This window comes from Nanorana parkeri, unplaced genomic scaffold (genome assembly GCF_000935625.1).
Source record: "Nanorana parkeri isolate BGI_ZX_2015 unplaced genomic scaffold, ASM93562v1 scaffold733, whole genome shotgun sequence".
In the NCBI taxonomy this organism is placed as follows: domain Eukaryota; kingdom Metazoa; phylum Chordata; class Amphibia; order Anura; family Dicroglossidae; genus Nanorana; species Nanorana parkeri.
In genome coordinates this window covers 724,898-749,478 of record NW_017307001.1, presented here as the reverse complement: position 1 = coordinate 749,478, position 24,581 = coordinate 724,898, and the positions used below count along the sequence as shown (strand labels likewise).

Here is a 24,581-nt window from a genome sequence, read left to right as displayed (position 1 = left end):
CTTTGACATTACACTGTGCCATTAAACTTTGTGAAGCAGTAACTGGAGAGCAGGCACTTAAAAGAAAAAAAAGAAGATCTCTTTATATAAATACCATCTAGCTGTGTCTTTTCCAATATCTCCTGAAGCAAAGATCCACATGTGTTATAAACTCAAATCATAATGTAAACCTTTTATGAGAGAAATACGAGGGCTTCCATTACTGACCTCCATCTGAAAATGTTTGTTGCCTTCATGTTTTGCTGAACTACCTGTTCCAATATATTCTGAGTTAGTCACCTAGAACAAGTATGCAAAACAAGATAGACAAGCAAAACAGAGAAATCCTTATCAATATCATTTTCCAAGTCAAGGACAGAAAGTATTGAAGGCAGGGTCAGTATGACAGCCAAGGAAAATATTTTCAGAGAGAGGTCAGCATTAGCTTTCTTTATGTTCTCTCATGAAAGGTTTAATTCAAGCATTCTCTCTAGCATATGTGCAATACATATTCATCCAGGGCAAATGGGTTGACAGTGATGGCAAACACAAAATAAGCTACATGTAAACTATTATATACCACTTGCACCTATAACAACCTGGAGATGATTATTATAGCCACAGCTAGTTTTACACAATGTCCTCTCACTTATTACAAAACTTAGTATATGGATAGCTCAATGTTTTGTGAAGACTGTTGTAGGCAATGTACAACATCCTAGCAGTAGTTCATAATCCTGTCACTGAATCCAGGGTCTTTAGAGCTAACATGTCACCTACACACAGTCATACAATGGAGGCTGCCACAATGGTGCTTCAGCCCTTAATGATATCACTAGTTCCTAGTGAATTGATAGGCTGAAAATTAGTTCAGTTTACAAAATGGTGGCCTCCAGGGTGTGTAGATGACATGTCCACTTTAGATAAGTTGCCTCTGAAATAAATAATATTTGTGTTTACAAAAGGAAGAATAGGAAGAAGAAAGTATTAGTATGTAAGTGTTAACTGTTTCCATTCCAAGTGCCCTCTTCGTGCCACACTGTGCTGCTTTAAATTTGCCTGGTTGTCCACATCCTCCTCACCGCTGTCCTCAGATTCACCACTTGTGCTCTCTTCTTCCTCCTCTTCATCATCATCTTCATCTTCTACCTCTTCTTCTTCTTCACTTTCACCCTCGCCTGCCACATTTGTCTCATACTTCTACAGAAAGCAAACAGAAAAAAAACCATCAGATTGCTATATGCATAAACAACCATCCCTGAGAAAAGAATCACATTATCTCCATTTCATTTGCAGTTATGTAATGAGAATAAAAGAAAAGAGGTTATTAGAAAATATAAGCAGCTTAAGAATAATAGAATTTCAGGACTGATATTGTCATTGTACTTGCCAAACACACTAGCCATCTAATTCTATTGCTTTTTATTTAGCTTTTTATTTTTCAGTTATTTAGTTACTCTTTAATACAGAGTTGATATAATATGTGTAGATGTATTACTACTGCCTAAAGCAGTAGTAAACCACCAACATAAATTTACATTTTGTGCCCTCAGGAGGTGTTTCCCATAATGTGCTGGTATGTACAGCATATTAGCACATTATGGCCTACTTACCTTGTTGGCAATCCCCTCCAGCGCTGCAATGTCAGCACTCTCCTCTGCCGTTGGTCAATACATTTTCACCTGGACTTCTTTTGGGCTCAGAGTCTTTGGCTTCTTGATTGCCCAGGCCAGCATAATGTAACTACCATGCATGCAAAGGGGAGTTACTTTATCTCAGTACAGGACCTTCCCGAGCCTGTGGCCTGAGCTGAGCATGCACGCCTCAGTGTACACAAACATTGACAGGCAGGAAGGCAGGAATTATGACAGAAGAGACAGAGAGAGTTTGTGATGTCTCCAAAAAACTCTACCTGTCATTGTTTTTTTAATTTTACGTTACTTCCACTTTATAAGATCACTATCACAAACAATACTGTATACTGTTAATACCTGTATATAGACTACTATATTGTATTTTGTGTGTAACTGTGTGTGTGTGTGGTTAATACCCGTAATAATGGTACTTACATTCATATAAATATAGATATTTATTTTTTAAAATCACCAACCTTTATTTGTAATTTTCTCCATATTTACATGCAGACCATCCGGTCCAGCAAAATGGCAGTTATAAGGGCTGCGAAAAACTAGAACATTGCTTACAGTGATCACTGATTTTACTTATGGTTTAAAACTTTTTTTTCCAAAAGAAAAAAAGAAAAATAAACTGTTGCTGTAACTGCCCAGTTGGAGTTAGGCTTTAATTTGTTTGTAAATTACAGTACTGCTTAAATGAAGTCAAAATTAAAACTATCCTGCCCACAGGATGACAATGCTTCAGTGAATTCATTGCAGAACAAACTGTGTTGTCATCCTGTTAAAGGAAGTGGAAAATCAATGGTTCTGCTGGCAGGAATAACAGGTAATAAAAGTACTGTCTGTTATAGGGGTGCTGCAGTAAAAAAAATGTCTGTGAAAATGATAGACAGGCTGCCGCATATTTTTGATTTTGCTCATAGTTCTATGTTGTACTTTACCAGGTATGTTTTTAAAATTCACACCTCTGGTCTCCAGTACAGCTTTCAATCTATGTCCATAAAGCAATCATACAATATAGGTAACAGTACAGTCAAAGGACATTTAACTCATTAAAATCCCCTTAATATGGAAGAGACAGAAAACACTGAAATGTGACATTAACTTAAAAGAATTTCCACCTAGTTAACAAAACAACAACATATACCTCCATTGGGTTAACTGTGATAGTTAAAGCAGAGTCATCCCAGTCCATCTCTGTTTCCTTCGCTGTCTCTCTTTCTGGAAAGTCATGTTGGTGAACTGCCCGTAATCTGAAGATTCCCAGTACAACAATAATCACCAAAATGCTGATACAAGCCACAAGGACAATTGTTGTAGCACCTGGAGAGACTAAAAACAATTTGATATTACTATTTCTGGTACTTTTAAACAATTTACTTTAAGTAAGCAATACAGTAATATAATTCCTTGATAAATAGAAGATGAGAGGGCTTTTTCACCAAATTTTGCTATTTAATGGTTTGCCATTGATTTCACATTACAGCATACATTTGGCAACATTACACATCAAAGTAAAGCTTTATCATAAATACTAAGGCGACTGAAGATTCAGAGTAAGGGTGAGTTTATATGAGTTGTACCTAGGGTTGCCACCTGTCCAGGATTCACCCGGACAGTTCGGGTTTTGAATGCTGCGTCCGGGTTTCATGGCAGCAGAAACCCGGACACAAGATGTCAGGCAGACAGGGGCAACCAAAATTAAGATAGGGGTTACTGGCTCCCCATTGAAAATAGTCTCAACTGTGATATTTCCATATGTATGGGTGGTGCTATTTACATATGAATAAGCTACAACTCATTCTCCCAAAAAAAATGTCCACGCGTCGCTTGAGTGTTCGGGTTTCGCTTGAAGAAAAGGTGGCAACCCTAGTTGTACCACTTTTGTTAAAAGACCAAATTTCATATTTTCACTGCGTGTTGCAATGTTCTCAGAAGTGAGAGAAGTCTTTCAGGAGAATGTGTGCAAGGGAGCCAAAGTAGATTGACGATGCAGCCTGAAATCCATAAACATAAACGTAAAATGAACCTCACTCAGTTTGAAAACAAAAATCCCACCTGAATGCAGACACCTGAGATGCCCTCTATTACCTATATTAGTCAGAGTGACCTCTTCTATGCCCCTTTCTGATTTAGTTTGTTGCTTAGGCCTTTTACTTAGACTTTTCCTAACATAATGGCTAAGTACCTCCAAGTGTCAGCCACAGCCAAGTGCCCAATAAGAGTGAATTTACTGGCCACTGACAGAGTCTTGCTGAATAGTGAAATGACAGTGAACAGGGCTTAGCCAAGATTTGGAAAAAAACAGGTCCCAGTGACAAAGTGACACAGAAGAAGCTTTTTTGGTTGGTAAAGGTAACAGTTGACATCTTGTGGGGTCTACTCTTAAGCCACACGTTTACATCAAAATGTTTACATTAAGATGGAACACATGTCCACTTTAAAGGAAACAATGTCACGGTAGGCAGGCCTTTTGACTTAGGGCAAAATTACATCCTTACACAGAAAATGATTTTGCACACATTCCAAGCACACATTTTTATATTTATTTGTTTGAGCAAAAAGAGTGTTGGCAGATTTGAAGAAACTTTCCAAAGTCTATATTGATCATTATATATTTCTCCTCTTCTAGACACATAGTTACATATGGGTCTATTCACTAAGCTGCCGAGTTTATTCTGACACGGAGCGATGTAAGAAAAAAAAAATGCCGAAGGAGCGGCCGAAGCTACAGCTAGATCCTTCGGCAGCTTCGTGAATAGACCCCATAGTTAGCCAGTTGGAAAAAAGACACAAGTCCATCGAGTTCAACCTATATCTACAGGTGAAACTCGAATAATTAGAATATCGTGCAAAGTTCATTTATTTCACTAATGCAACTTAAAAGGTGAAACTAATATATGAGATAGACTCATTACATGCAAAGCAAGATAATTCAAGCCGTGATTTGTCATAATTGTGATGATTATGGCTTACAGCTCATGAAAACCCCAAGAACCCCAAATCCACAACCTCAAAAAGTAGATTATTACATGCAATCAATAAAACAAGGATTGTACATAGAACAATATCGGACCTCTGAAAAGTACAAGCATGCATATGTACTCAGTGCTTGGTTTGGGCCCCTTTTGCAGCACTTACTGCAATTACTTTTGCACAATATTCTAATTATTCGAGTTTCACCTGTATATGCTAAACAGTTTAGCAACAGTTATAACAAATTAAGAGGAGACATTTTTGGTAATACTCTATTACATGGATAGGCAAACTCCAGCTCCCCAGCTGTGTTGAAGCTACATCAAGCATCTGCCTTTGGGAGCCATGTTTGTGGCTGTCAGAGCCTTGTGCTGCCTAATGGGATTTGTAGTTGCACCACAGCTGGAGGGCCAGTGTTTGCCTACCCCTTGTATATTATTATATTACCAACACAATTTAAATCAAATACAGCCTCCTCTTTTTTCATTTCAATTGATAATAGAGGTCTGCTGGCCAAAGTAAATAGAACCTGCATTAAATTCCAACCAACAGCAGTAATTCAAGCAGCATGTGGTAAGTTTGCTAAAGGAACATTAGTGCACTGGATAGCCACAGTGGGGCTATAATATTAGTAGAATGCAGCAGTCCCCAAAACAAGCTGGTTGCATGCATGGCTTTCTCATTACAAGCTGCAGTGGGGAAGCAGTTGTGTGAGAGTGGTAGTGGGGCAGAGTGCTCCAGCACCCAGCAATGAAACAAGTATCGTAGAGTGGAGAAATCTCCTTCCCAATGCTGTCTGTATAGTGCAGGCTGTAATGTCATCAACAGAAGTGGCACAGGAAATAAAACCTCCAAGACTTACTGAACAACATTTTTCTACTGAAACAATGGCACCATTTATTCCCACTCACCATTGACAAAGGGGCACCATTCCCCCCAATCACCACTGGCACAAGGACACCATTCCTCCCATTCATCACTGACACAGGGCACCATTTCCTCCCACTGACACAGGAACATCATATCTCCCACTAACACACGAACATCATATCTCCCACTAACACACATGCATTTATTACTGACACTGATCACTAACACAGAGGCATTTGTTAGTACCACTGACAGGAGCATTTTTTTATTCTTACTGAACACCAATACAGGAGCATTTTTTAATTAACACTTACACTGGAACATTTTTTACTTTTACAGATGCAGGTGAATGCTTCACTTTTTCAGATGCAACTGTGCTTTTATAGACGCTAGGGCATTTTTTACTTCCAATGATACAGGGGCATTTTTTTTATTCCCACTGACCCCTGACATTGGGGCAAGTTTTTCTAACACTGACACGGGTGCATTTTTTGCTACCACTGACTACCGATGCATTTTCTTTTCTTACACCGATTACTGGCACCAGAACATTGGTACTCCTACTGACCTCCAATGCCTAGCCATTTTTTTTACTCCTACTGGCCACAAAAAGGCTTCCAAACAGTATGATGGACAGTAAACTGGCCCTATTAAAAAAGTTTGGGGACCCCTGGTATAATGCCTCTGGCTTCCTGAGCACACAGTTAAAACAATACCTTAGGTTGAGGTCTAACTAAGGGTACTGTATATGCTTTAAATAACAAATTATACGTCAGATAGAACACAGTAAGATAAATGCAAGATTATTTGCATTTTATATAAAAAAAGATTCCTTTTGCTCCATGAATAAGTATAATGCCAGTCCATTAAAGCAGATAATCTTCTGCCATCTGCCACCTTCTGGGTGGTACATGCCATGCTTTGTGTACTAAGTAACAGGGATAAGCCTTGCTTTAGCTACATGCAGGCCTGATAATAGTCTCAGAACTTCTTCTTTCCATCTGTATTTAATAACCAGCTGTTTTTAGCATTTAGAATTCCCATTGCACATGTATTCGAATGATACAGTACAGCTTATCAAATGTTGTTATAATAAACAGTGTTGATGCCACATCATTGTGCAATTATACTCTGCATTAGATCTAATTGGACTCTGCAATCACAAGAATTCAGAATCAGATATGGGATTTTCATACCTCGGCTTTCGTGCCCCAACACTTCAGTGTTTGGATTCTGAAGAGATGGCATGAACTGCGGCTGAATCACCATGTGGTTTACATGCTCCATATAATTGGAATTGTGCAAAATGTTAACCTACAGAGAAAAAAATCAATATTATTAACTGTATTATCATGTACACCACGTTAGCAGATGTGCATGAGTATGACCCCTTAATCGTGTACGCTTTGTTATTGTGACTCGCTGTATTTCTGTCACATATATGTTGGCAAAGTTTGGACATTTGCTCTGACACTGAGGACAGAGACAAACACCTGAGCACACTGGCTGATGCATTTCGGCGAAAGGGCTATAGGGAAAAGACTATTTCTAAAAAGATTAAATCTGCCGTTCTTTTTTGACATCTTGTCTACTGGACTAATACGGCTTACCCATTTATATTGCACTATATATATATACATATATATGTTTTCTGGGTAGTTACAACGTTAATATGTTCCTTTTCTTGGCTGAACAATGCCTGTTCAAATGAAAGAACAGTTTGTTTCTTAGCCAACGGCATCTCTACCAAATCATTTTAATTTCACATTGAAGAAATATTCTAGCGTATTGAAAGATTTTTGCAACTGATTTTTCTGACTCCCAGGTGCCGGCACAAATAGCGATCAATGTATGTGCTAATTTTAGATGTTCTCTACTGATAATCAATGTATAGATTCTGCCTTGTTGTCCTGCCTAATGGTTTAAAGTAGTATTAAAGGATCATCCTTTTTTTTTCAATATTGAATCCAGATCAAGTATTCATTACCCAGCAAAGTATATCTTTATGTTTTTGCCCAAGCACTTACTGCTCATCATATTTGTAAACAGCTAGCCCCAACTCTCTCAGCTCTGCTTCCCTGAATGATCACAAGGGAGAGCACAGTCTCCAGCAGCTGTCCATATACAGCTGCTGGAGACTTGGCTATGACTTTGCCTCAGGAGATGGCATGTCACCTGGCCTTATCTGTCAGCTGTCACCAGCAAGGTAGTCCTAAGGGCTGCAACCTACAAGTTATCCAGTAGAGATGCCTATATGCTCCATTAGGGGCTCTAGTAAATGTCTGGCACTTCTAGAGTCTGCACCTCAGTGAAGACCTTTCATCACCTGCTGGTAACTCCAAGGATTCAACTAGCAAAATACAGAGAGGCTAGCAGAAAGGTATCTTACATAAGTTGTGTAAGAAAGGTACAACTTTGGATAAATTATGACACTGACTGCAGAGGAGAATCATTTCTCCTAATAATAGCATGTATTAGGAAAAACATATAAAATTAACACATTATAAATAAAGAAACCAGGGATAAAAACCATTACAATTATAAACTATTGCCACCCCAGTAAGGGTAAAATAATATTCCTCAATAAGGTTCCAGATCCAGTTATGTGTGTCAGAAGATGAAATCATCAGTTGTATTAAACTGCATGCTCTTTTTTCACAAGCTGAATATCTTATCTAGCTAAACTACAGATAGATTCCATAATGAATGACCATGAGATATGTGTCAGCTAGAAAATAAAATATTCCTCAATAAGGTGCCAGACCCAATTCTGTGTGTCAGACGATGAAATCATCAGTTGTATTAAACTGCATACTCTTTTTCACAAGCTAAATATCTTATCTAGCTAAACTGCACATAGATTCCATAATGAATGACCACTAGATATGTGACAGCTAGAAAATAAAATGGTTACAGGACAGAGCCCCTATTACACCCAGGAAAGACTAACTACCTACAATAGATACTGTAGAAAGTGTAGAGGGATCCCCCCAAAAGATCTGTAGATCTGCAGAGTGTACACAATACAAAACCAGCAGTATGCGAATAATGTATCTATAGATATATATCCCTGCTAATACTGCAGCAAGTATAAACATCAATGTATCTAAGAAATAGGGGAATATTAAAATTAATTTAGAAAATGTGATGGAAAAAAGAATATTCTTAGCTGAGGTCAGGTTGGGATTCAATAGTCAGAAGACAGAAAGTGGCTCTATAAAATGGCATTATACATTGCATTGTAACAAGCCAAAAGAAAACTGTCCCCTCCTTTATCCATGTGTAAGGTGCATTCCATATCTATACCTCCAGTTTTGCCTGCATTGTGCATTCCATTGTAGAACGCAAGGATAGGGGGTCATAATAGTTTTGTTTTTAATCCCTGTTTTTGTGTATAATTACTAATGTGTTAAATAAAAGTTACATTTTAAATATTTTCCCTGATACACGGGATTTACAGCATCTTCAACAGTGCATGATCATAGACAAATCAGGTAAAAATCTTAGCCATGTTTTGCCGATATAAGTTGATTTTTATTAATTCATGCAGTTATATTGTTGCTTACTATGTTTTCATATATTATAGCTGTTTCGTACCTCAAGATTAAATTCATTACTCGTATAGCGTCCATTTAATTCAGAGCACTTGACTTTGAACTTCCGGCCAAAGATAGCAGCAGAATCCCAGTGACGATAGCGTATTTGTTGAAGGACTTCTTCGTAATTTTTCATTGAGTCTATACCTGAAAAAAAGGAGAATTGTAATTAATGAATAAACAAACAGCTTTCTAAAAAAAAAACTATTTTAAAAATGATTTTCGACATTTAGGAAGCTGTGGCAGATTATTTGTCAATAACAGTGTTGACATGTCCCGAAATGGGTGATCAGTTCCTATGAACGATGGGTGCGTGGTCATTTGGTCGCGGTTTGGTAGAAATGTAATGAAACTAACATGAATTTGTTTAATTTAAGTCATATGTATTTCTATATAATGGAGCTTTAAATTGTATTGATCATGAATGAAATAAGCTTAAGGGAACCACTTAGGAACCTTACCATGACTGCCAACACCAGGAAGCAAATAAGAAATGTTTGCTTTGCAGTTGTCTGTAACACATACAACCTGTCAATAATATATCTGTTTCCTAGCAGTCTTCCCATACCATAGATTGAATAGCCCTTGGTCGAATTGGTAGCATCAAGATGTTTCCCTTGCAGAGCATTGCGATCCAGCTCCAGACATTCTTGTTTGGTGTTCAGCTCATCTCCCATAATGAAGACGTCACAGAAATCCAAATGATGTAGAGTTTCCTCCACTACCACTGCACCAGCAGCTGGGGACAAGGACACATACAAGTACAATCAGCACACATTTTCAATACTTACATTGCAAAATATGCAATACAATATGAAGCTGAAATGAATCTATATAGAGCTATGACTGACAAAATGTTTAATAATTGTTCACAATTTAAAAGACTGATATCCGTGCTTAAACTCCCAGTTCAGCACACTTGCAGTATCCATCATGATGGCTTCCCATTCTTCTGTTGCATTTTTAATTGATTCATGCTCTTGAGAATGCAACAGGAGTTGCTAAAACATGAAAAGGTAGAAATAAAAACCCAAACCCCTCCCAATACAGCTCAACATAGACTCCATCTATAACTCAGATATTACTTTTTGGTGGACTGACCCTTTAAGGTATGTGTACTTTGCATGCATAATTAATACTAATACAAATAATAATAATAATAGATTAGCCACTCACTTAGTCCCTGCCCACCCCCCTTTCCCATCTACCATTTGTCCAGTATAGACTAAGGTTCCAGAAAACCTGTACCTGTGACACACTGCTCGCAGACTATCTGTAGACCATAAGTGCCATTCTTAAAGCTGTGCTTTACGCATACTGGGAAAAGTAACAGATTTACTGGATAACAGGTATAATAAGTAGCCTGCACTTACCTTTCCAGCACTCCAATTTAATCACATTTGTAAACTAGGGCCCTCAAAACATGCTACAAAAAAGTTCCCCTGCTCTCTGTGTGGAAGCAGTGATCTTTCGGCAGAGGTCCAATACACCCCCTGGCTAAATATGAGCTCTCCAATCAGCAGGAAGTATGAGCTCTGCTGATTGCAGCTCTGCAGCTTCTGGAAGGGACAGTCTTATCTACTCAGGCCATGGCTGTTTTAGAAAGAAAATGAAACGTAAGACATTAAATACCTTCTGTTTTGATGCACCTGCAATGTATTTCGCTTATTTGAACTGAGCGTTCAGTTGAGCATTAAGGTCCACTGAGACACTTCTCACAGAGGTATTTTGTTAGGCTATGATGTTTAATTTGTTATTTTAATTATTATTATTAGGGATGCACTGATACTAGTATTGGTATTGGTGCCGATACCGAGTATTTGGGCGAGTACTCATCCAAATGCTTCAATACTTACCCTGATACCGGAACTTCCGGGTCAGAGGTAGATTTCCTCTGACCAGCAGTGCCGTGAGGGAACATGTAGCCAACTTCCCGGCCAATCAGGATGACCCGCCTTCCAACTTCCCGATTGGTCGGGAGGCTGGCCAGCTTTACAGCCAATCAGCATCGAGCCAGCCAAACTGCATGCAGCTGGTGTTCTGTCCAAAATGACCAACTCGTCGAGATCTCCAACTCGTGCCACCACATACATAGAAGATTTTGACAAGATGATGCTAGTGCGCATGCTCCAGCCCTGGCATTTTTTTTTACAATCCTCATCGACTTCTTCAATTTCTGTAAGTGCGCCTGTGCGGTTTCGCGATCCTCATCAAGTTCTCCAACTCCCATCAGTGCTTGTGCCATTGGGTGCCCGTGCAGGCACACTAATTTAAATTAGAGAAGTTTGTACTGCTCTTGGTTGCCCGTGCAGGTGCACAGACGGGAGTTGGAGATCTCGACACGTTGGACATGTTGATAGAACACCGGTTTCCCAGGCAATCAAGAAGCCCGGCAGTGGGTAATGACACACCACCCAGCTTCCCAATTGGCCGGGAAGCAGATGCCATGCTAGTGAAGGTACCGGTATCGGCAAGTATCGATATATAAATATTATACTTTATTTGGAAAAAACAGTATCGGTGCATCCCTAGTTAATATTATTATTATTATTATATGATTATACTAGTATATACAAGCCAACCTCCAGACAAAACTTTTGTTTTAGTGTTGAAGAGTGGGGAATAACTAAAACATCTATCTGTGCTGTGTGCTTGTTAGGGGGACTCCCCTTCACTTATTCTGTCTAATATCAGAGATCTAGATGGGAAGTGAGGGAAATTGTCCTAAATAGGATATAGATTTATTTATACTTCAAAATGTGCTGATGCTGCTGAATCTTGACACAGATCAGTGTCATATGAATAACACAATACATCATCATATCAAAAGAAGTAAACAGTGATTTCCGGTTTGGAAGCAGTAGTCTGATGTACTGTCAGTAAATTATATATAGTATGTACTGTGTGAATGCAATTGTACAGTGTCATGTGAGGCATGTTTTCACATATATCCCTATCATTTGCTAATAGACTGAGGCAATATTGTAAATGTAAATGAATGGTAATTTATTCACGGCATGCATGAATGATATTAATTCGATATCGGTTAGCAGTGAGGCAAATATAGAGCTGTAACTAACTGTGAATAATCACAGTTTAAAGCTGAACTCCAAGCAGACATAAAACGTTTTTCTTTTACACATCTAACATACTGTATGTATATAAATGTGTGTTGATGTTGGCCACATGTAACGCCTTCTATAAATGTGCTCAGGCTGGGTGGGACAACACCAATCAGGGCTGCTTTGCACAGTGCTGTTAGCCCCCATTCACACCATAGCGTTGCGGATGTTCATGGTGACACGTGTTCGCAGGCTTTTTTCTCCGGCGTTTGACACACATCCTTGTTGATTTCAATGGGGTTCCTAGATGCACATTTGAATGTGTACATCTGTGCGGGAAAATGGCATGTTTTCCCAGCCATGTTTGGGGTCCTATTAACTAGTAATGTAACCACAAGCACATTTGATGTTTTTTATGTGTTCTGTGAACACACGTCAAAGCACGCTTTTTTCCCATGTTTACTGCACGGAACGCCTAGGTGTGAATGGGGCAATTTATGCGCGTAGGCTCACCTACACATGTTTGCATATGTATGTGCGTGCATTTGTATTATTTTTTATATGTTACTTTAATTTTTTATTTTTAAAACACTTTTTTTGAGAGATCAGTGGCTGTAAGCCTGCTGATCTCTCTCTGATCATTACGTGGAGACCTGCTGTCCTGGTCCCGGGCCCGACCGGGAACAGCAGGTCTGGGGAAGCCGGTGGTGGTGGAGGAGGGTGGGGGCAGCATAATCTGCCTATGGGTACAAACTAGATTCCGGATCACTTGTACATGAACAGCCATCGCTGGCTTTTTAAAATAACACCAATAACACAGCTGCTACAGCAGCTATGTTCTTGGTATAACCACTTCTGTGGTCTGCCGTAAATGTACGGTTACCCGTAGCAAGTGGTTAAGGAAAGCTGCAATCTCTTTTAAAACGATTGAAATTAGATGAACATATTAAAGCTTACAGCTCTATCACTGCTTACCATGATATTAGGGGTAAAGTCACAAGTCAGTGGGTATGGATGTGTGCCTGACTGTTGGTTATAAGTAATAAGAAAAATCTAACAGCTCAGGGATAATTAAAAGAGAACTATGTTCAAACCTTTTTTGGGATTAGTTCTCTTTTGGATCACAGGAAGACATTTACTAATGTCCTCTTGTGACCCAAAGTCAGCATATAGCAGGCTTCTGCCCGCTATATGCTGACAGTGCAGATCCACGCTGCGGCCGGGAAAGATCCTGACAGTATTGTTGGGATCCACCCCACTACCTAATTGACAGCTGGCTCTATCTCTCTAGTGCCAGAGCCAGCTGTGCCTGCCCCTCCCCTGTCTGTCCTTTCAATCAGTGCTGGAGGAACAGGGATGGGGATCCCTGCAGGGAGTGGTGAATGACATTCAGTCAGTCAGTCATGAGCTGAGCGATCAACGATTTGTGATTGCTCAGTTTTCGATCTATAAAGTCGTTGTGTGTGACAGCTGCACTCATGCACACACGTTGACTCTAACTATGGGGATGAGTTTTTGTAGCATGACATAACTACTACATAAGAAGCAGTTTTTACAAACTTACTGGCAACTTTCAGGATTGGCTTCCAGAATAGCAGACCATAGAAAAAATCCAGTTCATCATGCAATGCAGAGTCTAGCAGGATCAATGTCTAATTAATACTATGGTACACTATTAGCTTGTATCAGACTTGCACCATCTGCATTAATTGGAAAAAGTTGAGCGAGTTATGCAGAAACTACTTACATTTGCCAGAGTTCTTATCCAAATATTTTTCCATTTTACTGACTGTGCTGATGATTCTTATATCTGGAAGCAAAATCACACCATTTGCATTCTCAAATTCTGAGGCTGGCCGAGCAAAGTGATCCATTCCAGTGACTGTGATCTTGGGTTCATTGGCCTGGAGAACCACAACATATGCTTCCATGTCTGGAATGGTGATACAGATATCTTCTCCAAAGCATCTGGAATACATAATCATAATTTTTCCTGGCGGAACTCATAAATAAATAAACAGCTAAGCACTATTTAAATATTAGAAAAAATTACTTTTCTGGCTGCCTTTATGTTTATTTTTGTAGGGTTTGTAACATGTCTGTTACAGATTAGATAGTAGTTCCAAAGGTATGCCAGTAAACTAAAGTAGACAGCAGTTGAATATCCACCCACTGAGGGGTCCTTTTCTTCTCACAAGATTAATAGACAGGCATGCATTTATCCAGCAAGAATAGCCTCCCATGACACAATTCTTATCCCAGACAAAAAATAAAGACTAGGTAATATACTCCACCCTCCAAACATCAGACTGTAAAGGGTGTATGAGGACTACAGGAGCCCATGACCATTTCACTCTTATTTGATTTTACTGACTCCACAGGAACTTAGATGCTGCAGTATGGAATATCTATAAACCTTAAAGTAGGAACATCACCCTCTTAATGTTTTCCCCCCACATACCTTCTCCTTGATGTTATGCACAGTGCACATTTTTACCTGCCCAGTGATTCTAAAATTGTCTTCCTATCATCTACCTTACCAATGCTGCACGCCAGGTCCTGCACCACCATCTCCATGTCTCACATCATCAGGAGGTGGCTGTCTCATCCTGGTTCATGCAACTGATCCTTGATAGTAACCCACTATCTCTGCCCCCAACCTTCAGCCACTGTATGGCACCTAAGGCATGCTGAGATATGTGACATGCATAACCCAGGAGACTTCAGAGTCGAGTAGAGGTCATCCTCATCTAGGCAAATAGGATAGCAGGGACCAACAAAACCCCCAAACATTGAAAATGTTTTTTTCTTGCAGTTAAAGATTGCTGAGCAGGGGAGGAGTGCAATGATGCCAAGTGCATCTATGGAATGAAGGTCCACTTCAATGTGTCTTTAACCAAAAACTTAGTTTTTTATAGTTTTGGTTAGAATAGCAAAAGGTTAGAACTTCTATCAAGATTTTATTGTTGTCTATGTCCCTACTGGGTAGATTCACCCTCTTTATTTGTCATTATGACCATCATCATTACAATGAGAAAGCGAAGGGAAATGTCACAGTTGTCACTAGAACATGTGGTGAGGGTAAATCTCACAATGAGAACACTTTTTCCAGTGACCAGTGTCGACGAGGGGATTTACCCTCACTACGTGGTGCATCTCCACTGTATGCAATGGGAGGATGACCAAAAAAATAAACTGGCTGGGATTTGAACCTTTCCCTTTCTAAAACTAAAAAAAAAGGTTATGACTATACACAGACTTAAAGAATAGCCATCATATTTCACTGTGTACATGGAAACAAACATAGAACAAACACTTCCTGTATGTATGAACTAAACCTACAAAAATTAAAATCTTCTCAATGAGTTAATATTGCAATGCAAAGAGCAATAGGGGGTTATAGTTAGATATATATAAATAAATCCACACAACTTGGCAACTTAGTGGTAAATGTTTATAGGCTCTGGCCACACAGGTATAATAAAACCTGAAATAACTGAATATGAATTAATTGTGTGAATCACTCAAGTCACAGCAAAAGCATTTGTAGAGCTAGATGAACATCTTCACATACAGGAATCCAATATTCAATTAGATATTAATTAGCAGTAATGATTTATCCTTCCCATACCCCAGTTTATTAAAATAAATGATGTTTAAAACTCCTCGACAAAGCTTTGTATTCATCCAATATGTGGACTCTATTTAAAGACAAGAAACTGTACATATTATTCATTTTCAGAAATGATAACTAAGGCATACATATCACATCTAAAATCTGGGAGAACACATCAATTAAATGATTTTCTTGTCTTCATAACTAGTGGCTTTCTATTTCCATAGCGGAATTATACACGCTTAGGTTAAATATATGTTAGCACAAAAGCCCACAACCTTTGTCAGTATGAGTCACATACATATGTGACAAGAGGCAGTGAGACACATTAATTAAGAAAAATAAAATGGGTAACCTTTATTATTAATGGTAAATGTTTTAATCAAATTATATTGATTAGGAAACATTTGCTTGACTTCCAATTATGGGAAGGCTATAACCAGGAAAACAGAGAGCGCATGTAAAACATTATCTGCAATAACTGAGGCTGCATGAGACTTATAAAGGAAACCACTGGATTACTATATATTTTTTGTTATAATAAACTAGTTAGTGAAATTATATTTTTTAGAATGAATACAAATTATAGCATATGGAAGGCAAATTTCACGTATTTTGGGTTACATATATTTTTTTATGCTTTCTTTGCAAACTTTCAAATTTAAAGTGTATGTAAACCTTAACAATACACTTATCTTATATAACTGCTTTTGGTTTGTTAAATATACCATTAACTCTTTCCCTGCCAACGACGTAAGGCATACAGCAGAACAAAAATGTTTTCAGCTAGGTCAGTATGCCTTACGTTGCTGGCTTTCACCTTTCTGCTATAAGGTCGTGGTCACTTCAGCTAAGTAGAATGCAGTGCCTGGCAGAGAATGGGTTAAAAGCATTTTGTTATCTGTTTGATAAGAGCCAAAAATATCTGCTGATCATGCCAAAAATCCAGTAATTTCCTGTGCTTTCTGATTTCACTGCAATGAAATCTCAAACGATGTTATCAGCCCTGCTGGTACATATCTGTGAACTACAGAACACGTTCCTCTATGCTATAGAAAGGAAACAAGGGGATTTGTTTTGTCGTCCTCGGTCACTTTCTGTTCTAAGGTCAGTAAAGTGAGCAAATGTTGTCGCCCTCGGAAAGGAAGTGTGTTTCTGGCAAGATCACCAGGTGAAAAAAAAGAAAAACATTCCAGGAATAAGCTAATGCAGTAATCATGTTTAAGGACTAGTAAGCTCCAATATTTAAATTTTTTTTCTAAACCTATTTTGATGTCTGTCCACTCTGTATTTGTCAGTCTCTGTGTTAGGTTTGTGATGCGAGCCCGAGATGACGAGGAGGACCTCCCTTGCAACCCCGTCTGATGACCACTGGGGTTGAGAACAGTAGAGTTCAGGCAGGGGATGCACGAGTGCGGAACTGAAGGTCACGAGGTCTACTTGGTGACCTAGCAGAATAGCCGCCGTGCTGAAGGGTATAGGCAGAAGGGAGCGTAAGAGACTAGCTGGGTCAGTAGCGTGCGGGCAATACGGTACAAGGGGTTAAACCTGAGAGAAATCCAGAGACAAGCCGGGTTGGTAACAAGGAAGCCAAGGGAACAAGAACCACAATGGGCAAGGAACAGGAGCAAGGCAGGGCCAATGACCAGGGAGCAAGAACAAGCACAGCACGAACATCCAGTGCTGGCTGAAGATCACCCAGCACTGAATGAGCGCCCTGCAGCGCCTTATATAGGCCGAGGATGAGCTACTGCGGATGCGCCGGCCTGATTACGTGACCGGGCCGCACCGATGTGATGACGTAATGCCGCGCGGCGACGCAACCCGCCGGGCCTTCTGCCGTCTGCGCCTGCGCGGCCGGGCCATGCTGCTGGATAACCTCTCCGTCTATGTCCCCGCAGAGGGACACAGCATCTCCCGCGAACAGGTACCTGACACTCTGGCTTGGTTGGTTTAGAGCTGATTGCTACCAGGGTTAATCTTTAGCTGAATCATATAGCTAACGGGCATTTAATTAATATTTCAGCAGAAAGCTTACTACACGTTAATTAGATGGCTCTCCATTTAATTGTTATCACCACCAACATATGGTTCTCTGCAGTAATATATATCTGCAATAACCAGTTTACAGTGATAGAGATATCTTGTTATAGTCAATCAAGTACACTTAGCACATGAGATGCATATGAGAGCCTTTGGAGCCTTGCTTATATTTAAACAGTATGAACACGAGAGCATGGCACCTCAAAAGAAAGTGCATGTACTAGCAATGTTTAAAACAATACAACATTAATAATGTTATAATTGTGTCCAGGGGCGTCCCGAGGATGGGTGACACCCGGAGCGGTAACCGATTGTCACCCCGCCGAGACGTCACTGCGCATGCGTGCGCGATGACGTCATCGCGCACGTGCGGCAGTATTCTGATATTTAAGGTATGCCTCTGGGTCCCCTCCTCTCTCCTGATACTGTCGGGCGTTCAGTCCATGACCGAGCGCCCGACTTTTCAGAGGGGGGTGACACCAAAATGACTGTGAGTCATTTTGGTGTCACCCCTCCAATGGTGTCATCCGGGTGCGGGCCGCACCCCCCTTGTGACGCCACTGATTGTGTCCTATTTGTAATGTACAGTAGATATATATGAAAACTGACATAATGGGGGTGATTTACTAACCTAAACACACACACGCACCTAGGTGCGTGTGATTTTTACACAGCAAAACGTATTTATCAACCAAAAAGTCTCTAAAAGCATATTTCCACTAATGCCATATATGGAAAAATCATGCACATGATGCATATATAATGCTGCTTCACAGTTTAGACAAAAATGGTTAGCTCATGCATTTACATTCCTGCATTCATCAACACAAGCAACACAACATAGAGCTAATTTACACAACATCACCTTGCAAATTCATGCTTGGCTTTGCACAACACACCTGCTGGGTGTGTACACACTACAAAGGTGTTTAGATTCCACCCATAGATCATGCTGGGAGGGAACACACTGCAGAGGTGTATACATGTTCGTGGTGTGTTTATAAGGTTAATACATCAACCCCATTGAATTTGGGTTTACATTTAATAAAAAAAATTCTCAACAGTGTGTGTGTTTATTTACTTTGGTTTTTCCTTTATAAATGAGTAACAAGTAACAAGGGGTACTGGTAATTTGTACCCCCTACTCATTCACATGGGGTGGCTAATTTCTGGGGGTACCATTATTCAAAAGTGGCTTGCAGATTCCCTTAAGGCCCCCCCCCATGCCAGGGATGTGGGCATGAGACCCTTGTCCCCATCAACATTATTATTTTATTTTTGCATTGGTACATGTCCCCCATGGCAGTACCCAGCTATGGTTTTTATTTTAAATGCTTTCAAATTGGTCTTGAAAAATACAAGATTTGGTACCTAAAGGCTTTAATATAATTCAGGCGCTATGTACGGGGCTCATGGATTTTTCCAGGTGGACAGCAAACTTCCAGTGAACCAAACCTTGCTTGGTTCACTTAGCACTACTCCTTAGTTTTAAAGACAAGCTTCATCATTTTTGTCAACACAATACTAAACCCAGATTTTCTAAGTCACAACATGTGCAAAGAAAGTATTATTCCAATTTCTATAGGAATATGGAAACAATTCTCAACCCTTTGCAGAAATTTGCTATCATTATGGAAGCTGAATAGCATAAGTTGCAATGTAAAAGATTCTAAGAAAAATGTGATTATCCACCACAAGAAAATTGTCCCATTCTACCATTGACACTGCATTAATCTAGGCAGATCACTCATCCCTAATTAGCACTCTACCACCTTCATTGCTGAGAAAGTAATGTCTGATCTGTTGGTCATAGTGAACTAAAAGTAAAGGTCTTTGAAGATACTTTACCAGACTATCACAAAGCAGAACACCTGTGGGGGAAACCTGTTCCTCCCTGATTCCAAAGTCACATACTAGTTCCTGAACAGTTATAATGAACTCCTTTAGCCTCTCTGCAAGTAATGTGCCTGTCCGGAACTGGTATGCAGTTCAGTAAAAGATTGGCTGCCTTTATCAGATGCTCTTCATATATGGTTTGTTTCATGACTGATTCCATTAAAGGAGAACTATGGGGTTATGGCTTTTCCCCATAGTTCTCCTTCGGGTAACTGGAGGACACAAACTAGCGTCCCGTCATCCTAAGCTCAGTATACCGCGAGCTACAGCTCGCGGTATACTGAGACGCCGCAGCTGAAGCGGATTCCGACAATTATGCCTGGATCCACCCAGCTGCGGGAGTAACGGCTGGAGAGGCAGAGCCAGCTGTACCCGCCCCGTCCGTTCCGCCAGTCAAGTCAACGCTGGAGGATCGGAGCGGGGAGGGGGAACCCAGCCACTCCCCTGTCACGGCAGAGAGCTGTGACAGGATCGAGAAGTGATCGAACGCCAGTATGTGTTCGCTCACTTCCCGATCTACTGAGCCGACCTGTGACAGTCTCATTGTCACAGGTCGGCTAGAACTATGAGGTGAGTGAAAAGCACTCACCTCATAGTTCACCTTTAACTCCAAAACCTGTAGACTGACAGCAGAGGTTTGCTATGGCAAGTGTTCCAGACCTCTAGAAGCTGGTGGAAGGATAACGGTTCTCATGGTAAACCACAAGTTTAGCAAACCTAAGGCCATTACTTTATAGTATCAAATACCAGAGACTGTCTACACACACATAATCATTCTCAAAGGTGTTTTTGTGTTTTATATTGACACTTACTGGACTTTGGAAGACACCCTCAGTCGTCTTTTGCCAGTGTTTGGAAACTGCCGTGAGTTGATATATGAAACTTTCCTTAGAGCTTGGTTAATGCTGTCAATATCCTCACCTTCCATTATCAGTACAGACTGTAAAGGGTTGAAATGGTACTAAGAGAAGACAAGGAATACAGTCTTAAACCAAATGAACAGATATAATTTGGAAAATTAATTAAAAAATATTTATTTACTTATTTATTTCTTTATACTTTTTGTTTATATTGTAGTTTCACTTTTGTCAATATATTTAAAAGCTTTAGAATCATACCCCCAATACTTACGTAAAAATGTATATATATTCTACTTTGTCTGCATGGCTACACAATTTAAATAAGCTCAGCCTGGAAAATCCATTGAATTTTAACATTCTGAAGAAAAAACGTGATAACATAGATTCTGGTAAAAGTTGACTGCACACGTTTGGGCATACAGACAGAGCCAAATAACCTTGAGCTGGCAGGACCTGCTAATTTTATTACCGTCCCCTCTATATTTCCCTGTGGTCTTCTTTGTTTTTCTTCTTTATACTACCTCTGGTTAACTAAGGTCAGCCATGCAGATGCAAAAACAATAGAAGACTAGCTACTTTTATCCTCTCAAAGAGCAGAACTGCGCTACATACAAGTGCAGACAAGGGGCAAGAAAATAAACATCTAGTGTAGGTGGTTCATTAGCTCTATTAACCTAAAATAATTCACCTTAAATGGTTTGTACACCTATTTATTATTATCAGTATTAATTTGAATACATTGAAATTTCACTTGGTGAGTTGACACTCTCATTAGTTTTTTTTATATGGAGCTGTCTATAATTTTTGCAGCAAATGAGCAGACCAGAGAACTCACCTAGAAGACATAGGCTGCTAGATGATAAAAGTATTTAGGCTCTACAAAAACCCGGAAATATCACTATTAAACCAGGCCTTGAAACACTAGGGATAAGTCTAAAATAATTGTTTATTTTGGGCTAGGGTCTAAGTGTGAGCAACATTTGGATATGCCACGCACCATCTCAGTGCTAGCCCCTTTCCCAGCTCTCCCCACACTATGTGGAAAAACAAGATATACTAGTCTTTGCTTGATTTACTTTTGCAAGTCTTTATAGAATCCAACTGAGACACATACAAAGAAAAGTAGTGAAGAAATGAACTCTGACTTGACATTCCCACATAAAACCATGTAGCTCATGCATGAACTATATCAATGAGGCTCCTGAAGCCTAATTTAATTGTCCATTATCTATTATGCACCAGGCAGTCATAAATTAAACTGGTATTAGGTGACCTCTGCTTTAAGTTAGAATAGCAGAGTCTACACTTTAGGCAAAAAGGAATGGATAGAGTTATATATCCACATATTACTGAATTTGACACCTTAAGATGACAGCTCCACTTTAGTTCTTGTAACTATGTAGAACCTTGGTGTCTACTTATATTCCATATCAAATACCTTTTTTTTTGTATGTGAAAAGTATAAGTCAGCTTCATCTAACTAAAAGAATTTGCACAAATGCTCCAAATCTGCTCCATATGATTAATGAGATAAGAGAACTGTGATAAAAAGGTTTTAAAGATTCAATAGCTTCAAGCAGAGTTCTTATATCGTAAGTATGTTTATTCTGAAATCCTGCTGGCCTCACTAAAGTTAGAAGGTGCAAAGGTGCATAGTTTTGTGAAAGGATTTATAAGGTTGACTACTTAAAGAAACCCTGTACCCAACAGTTTCAACCTGATTGGATGTGTCATTTAAGTGATGCTGTGCCAAGATCCCACACATGCGAAGTTCAATCCTGGCTGGATGTGCATTCCCACACACAGCCTCAGTGCTGTCAATACAGATAGTGTGAGGCTTTGCTGGGAGCAGACAGAGAGAACAGTGAAGTAGCAGGTGGGGTGTGTGAGCAGTGTGGAGTCTTAGATATTGGACAGTGCATCTGAAAATGGTAATTGAGACAACATTTTGAAAACATAAAAGGTAGGTTTGGTAAGTATATTTTTGTCACTGCTGTAGTCAGATTAAAATGTACTATGTGGAGGGTCTCTGTTTCAGAAATATACAGGGGTTACCGCTGGCCTCCTACTAAAAAGATTAGTTGCCTGGCTTTTTCTGGTTCAATACTTCCTTTGTCACTGACCCAGAAAAAGCATGAAGAAGAATAGAAAACAGTCAGAACTTCAGAACTATTAGGCTAATAGATCAGCAAGAGAGCCAAGCAACTAATCTGGGACAAGAATTCAGAAATAGCAGCCTCTGTATTCTCTTAGCATGAATTTATTTTATGAATAAAAGTTATCAACCAAAAGAGTTCTTGAAGAGGTTCACTATAGTTGGAATCAACTTTAAAGTATATAGCGAAAAATGTTTGAAAGCACACAGTGTTTCTGTGCTGCCACAACAGCCTGTTATTTCTTAATTCTTTTATGTATCTTGGTTTGTTCCTGTGTACTCCCCTTTGTTCTATTATTAGTTAGCACAGCCCCCAGTTGCCGCTCATAGACCCACCCTGCTAATGGTCAAACATTGTTGTAAATCACACTAAATCCTACATCTGAGTCTTTTTGGTAAGTTAAACTGCCAGCAAGTTTCCATACTTCCATAGATATTGGGTCTTAGGAGGTATATCTTTTGCGCAAAGCAATATTTGAGACAGAACACTTTCATAAAAAAAAATATTAAACAAAACTGTGATTTCATAGGACCATGTCAGTTTAGCCTACAAAATACATTTCCCCAGTGAGTTTAGGTGACTAAGATTTCTGATTTTCTTATCACTTCTGTAAGGTCTTCTTACCTTTATACCTTGTCCTAGGTTTTCCAGTGAAGTGATGTCCAGTCCTTCTCTGCAGGCCTGCCAGCAGGAAATAATGTTTTGGCTATCTATTTTGCCAGGACGTAGGGTAAGTCCAGCTATGCTCCCATGAAAATACTGGGCAAATTTGGGTTTGGTGATTTCCCCTCCTGCAAATGAAGAAAAAGGATCTGAAGAACATGTTTGTTGTCAAGAGCATAGAACTTAATCCATCAAGTAATACTAGTATGTCATTGGGAGAGCACAATTCAATTTTTGAGGCTTTTCAATAGAGGCTCAGGATAAGTTAGACATTTTGACTGTTCTGCAAATTCTGCTGGTATATATTGTTGTTAATACTAAGCTTAAATTGGTCATGAGCACTACAGATGTAATGTTTTACTGTCTTAACTCAATAGTATCTTCATGGTTGTTTGGGGAACCCTGTACAAATGGGTTATTCAATAAAGCTGTGCATCAATCCATAACAAGCAGTTTGAAATCTCATAAAACACCTGTTGGAGACGTTTCTTATGGTAATAGCCATTACCTGATATACTTCATCCTAGCTTTGGCTTGTGTATTTAAAACTACTGTATTTAGTGAGTCACTGCCATGGCATTAGTATGTAGTCTGTGAATGGGTACTATTGGCACAGGTGTTTTTTCTTATGACAGCGACTTTGATTTAATACGCTGCTATACACCTAATGCATTGTAAAGGTGCCCTATCAAGCCGTATTTAAAGAGTAATTCCACACAAAATGTTTTGTTAGCATTGGATAGAGTGGGAAATGGTTGAAGTTCTGTCTCTGTCAATGGAACATTTCTCCTCAATACTGCGGAAGTGACAACATTGTTATTGGGACAGGAAGTAAAGGGAAAAATCTCTAGCACTGACATAACAGGAACAATGTTATTTCTAGTAGAATTGGGAAAGGCTTATCACACCTTTTATGTGGCCAAAGACAGCAATAAAAACCTGCCAAAGATTTTCCTCTTAAAAAAACTTAATAGAGAATAAATAAAGGCTGGTGTTACTTGAGATAACATTGCTTGAAAATTACTTAATTGTGCTTTTAAGATTAGAGGGAACCATCTTCCCACTTTTATTCACCTTTGCCAAGCTCCCCCACTACTCCATTTATTTGTTGGAATGCAAATAAATATCTTGTATTTCCTTGTGTGGGCAAGCATGTGATATCCTTCTCTTCTATCTAGGATGCTGTGGTGAGCAGCTGATCATCAGACATGAACACTGTCACACTGA

The 24,581-nt window shown here is 39.4% G+C and overlaps 1 protein-coding gene across 1 annotated transcript in view; it reads right to left on the bottom strand.

Moving 5' to 3' along the window:
* Positions 1-647: 647 nt before the first annotated feature.
* The window catches only part of CLSTN2 (calsyntenin 2), a 725,439-nt gene continuing 701,505 nt past the window's right edge, over positions 648-24,581 (bottom strand). The window contains exons 10-17 of the mRNA XM_018564198.1: positions 23,316-23,482; positions 20,488-20,636; positions 13,868-14,088; positions 9,627-9,779; positions 9,060-9,205; positions 6,679-6,776; positions 2,755-2,968; positions 648-1,152 (exon numbers count right to left, since the gene is read on the bottom strand). Coding sequence (XP_018419700.1) covers positions 967-1,152; positions 2,755-2,968; positions 6,679-6,776; positions 9,060-9,205; positions 9,627-9,779; positions 13,868-14,088; positions 20,488-20,636; positions 23,316-23,482 — 1,334 coding nt within the window. The 3' untranslated portion in view covers positions 648-966. The remainder of the gene's footprint in view (positions 1,153-2,754; positions 2,969-6,678; positions 6,777-9,059; positions 9,206-9,626; positions 9,780-13,867; positions 14,089-20,487; positions 20,637-23,315; positions 23,483-24,581) is intronic.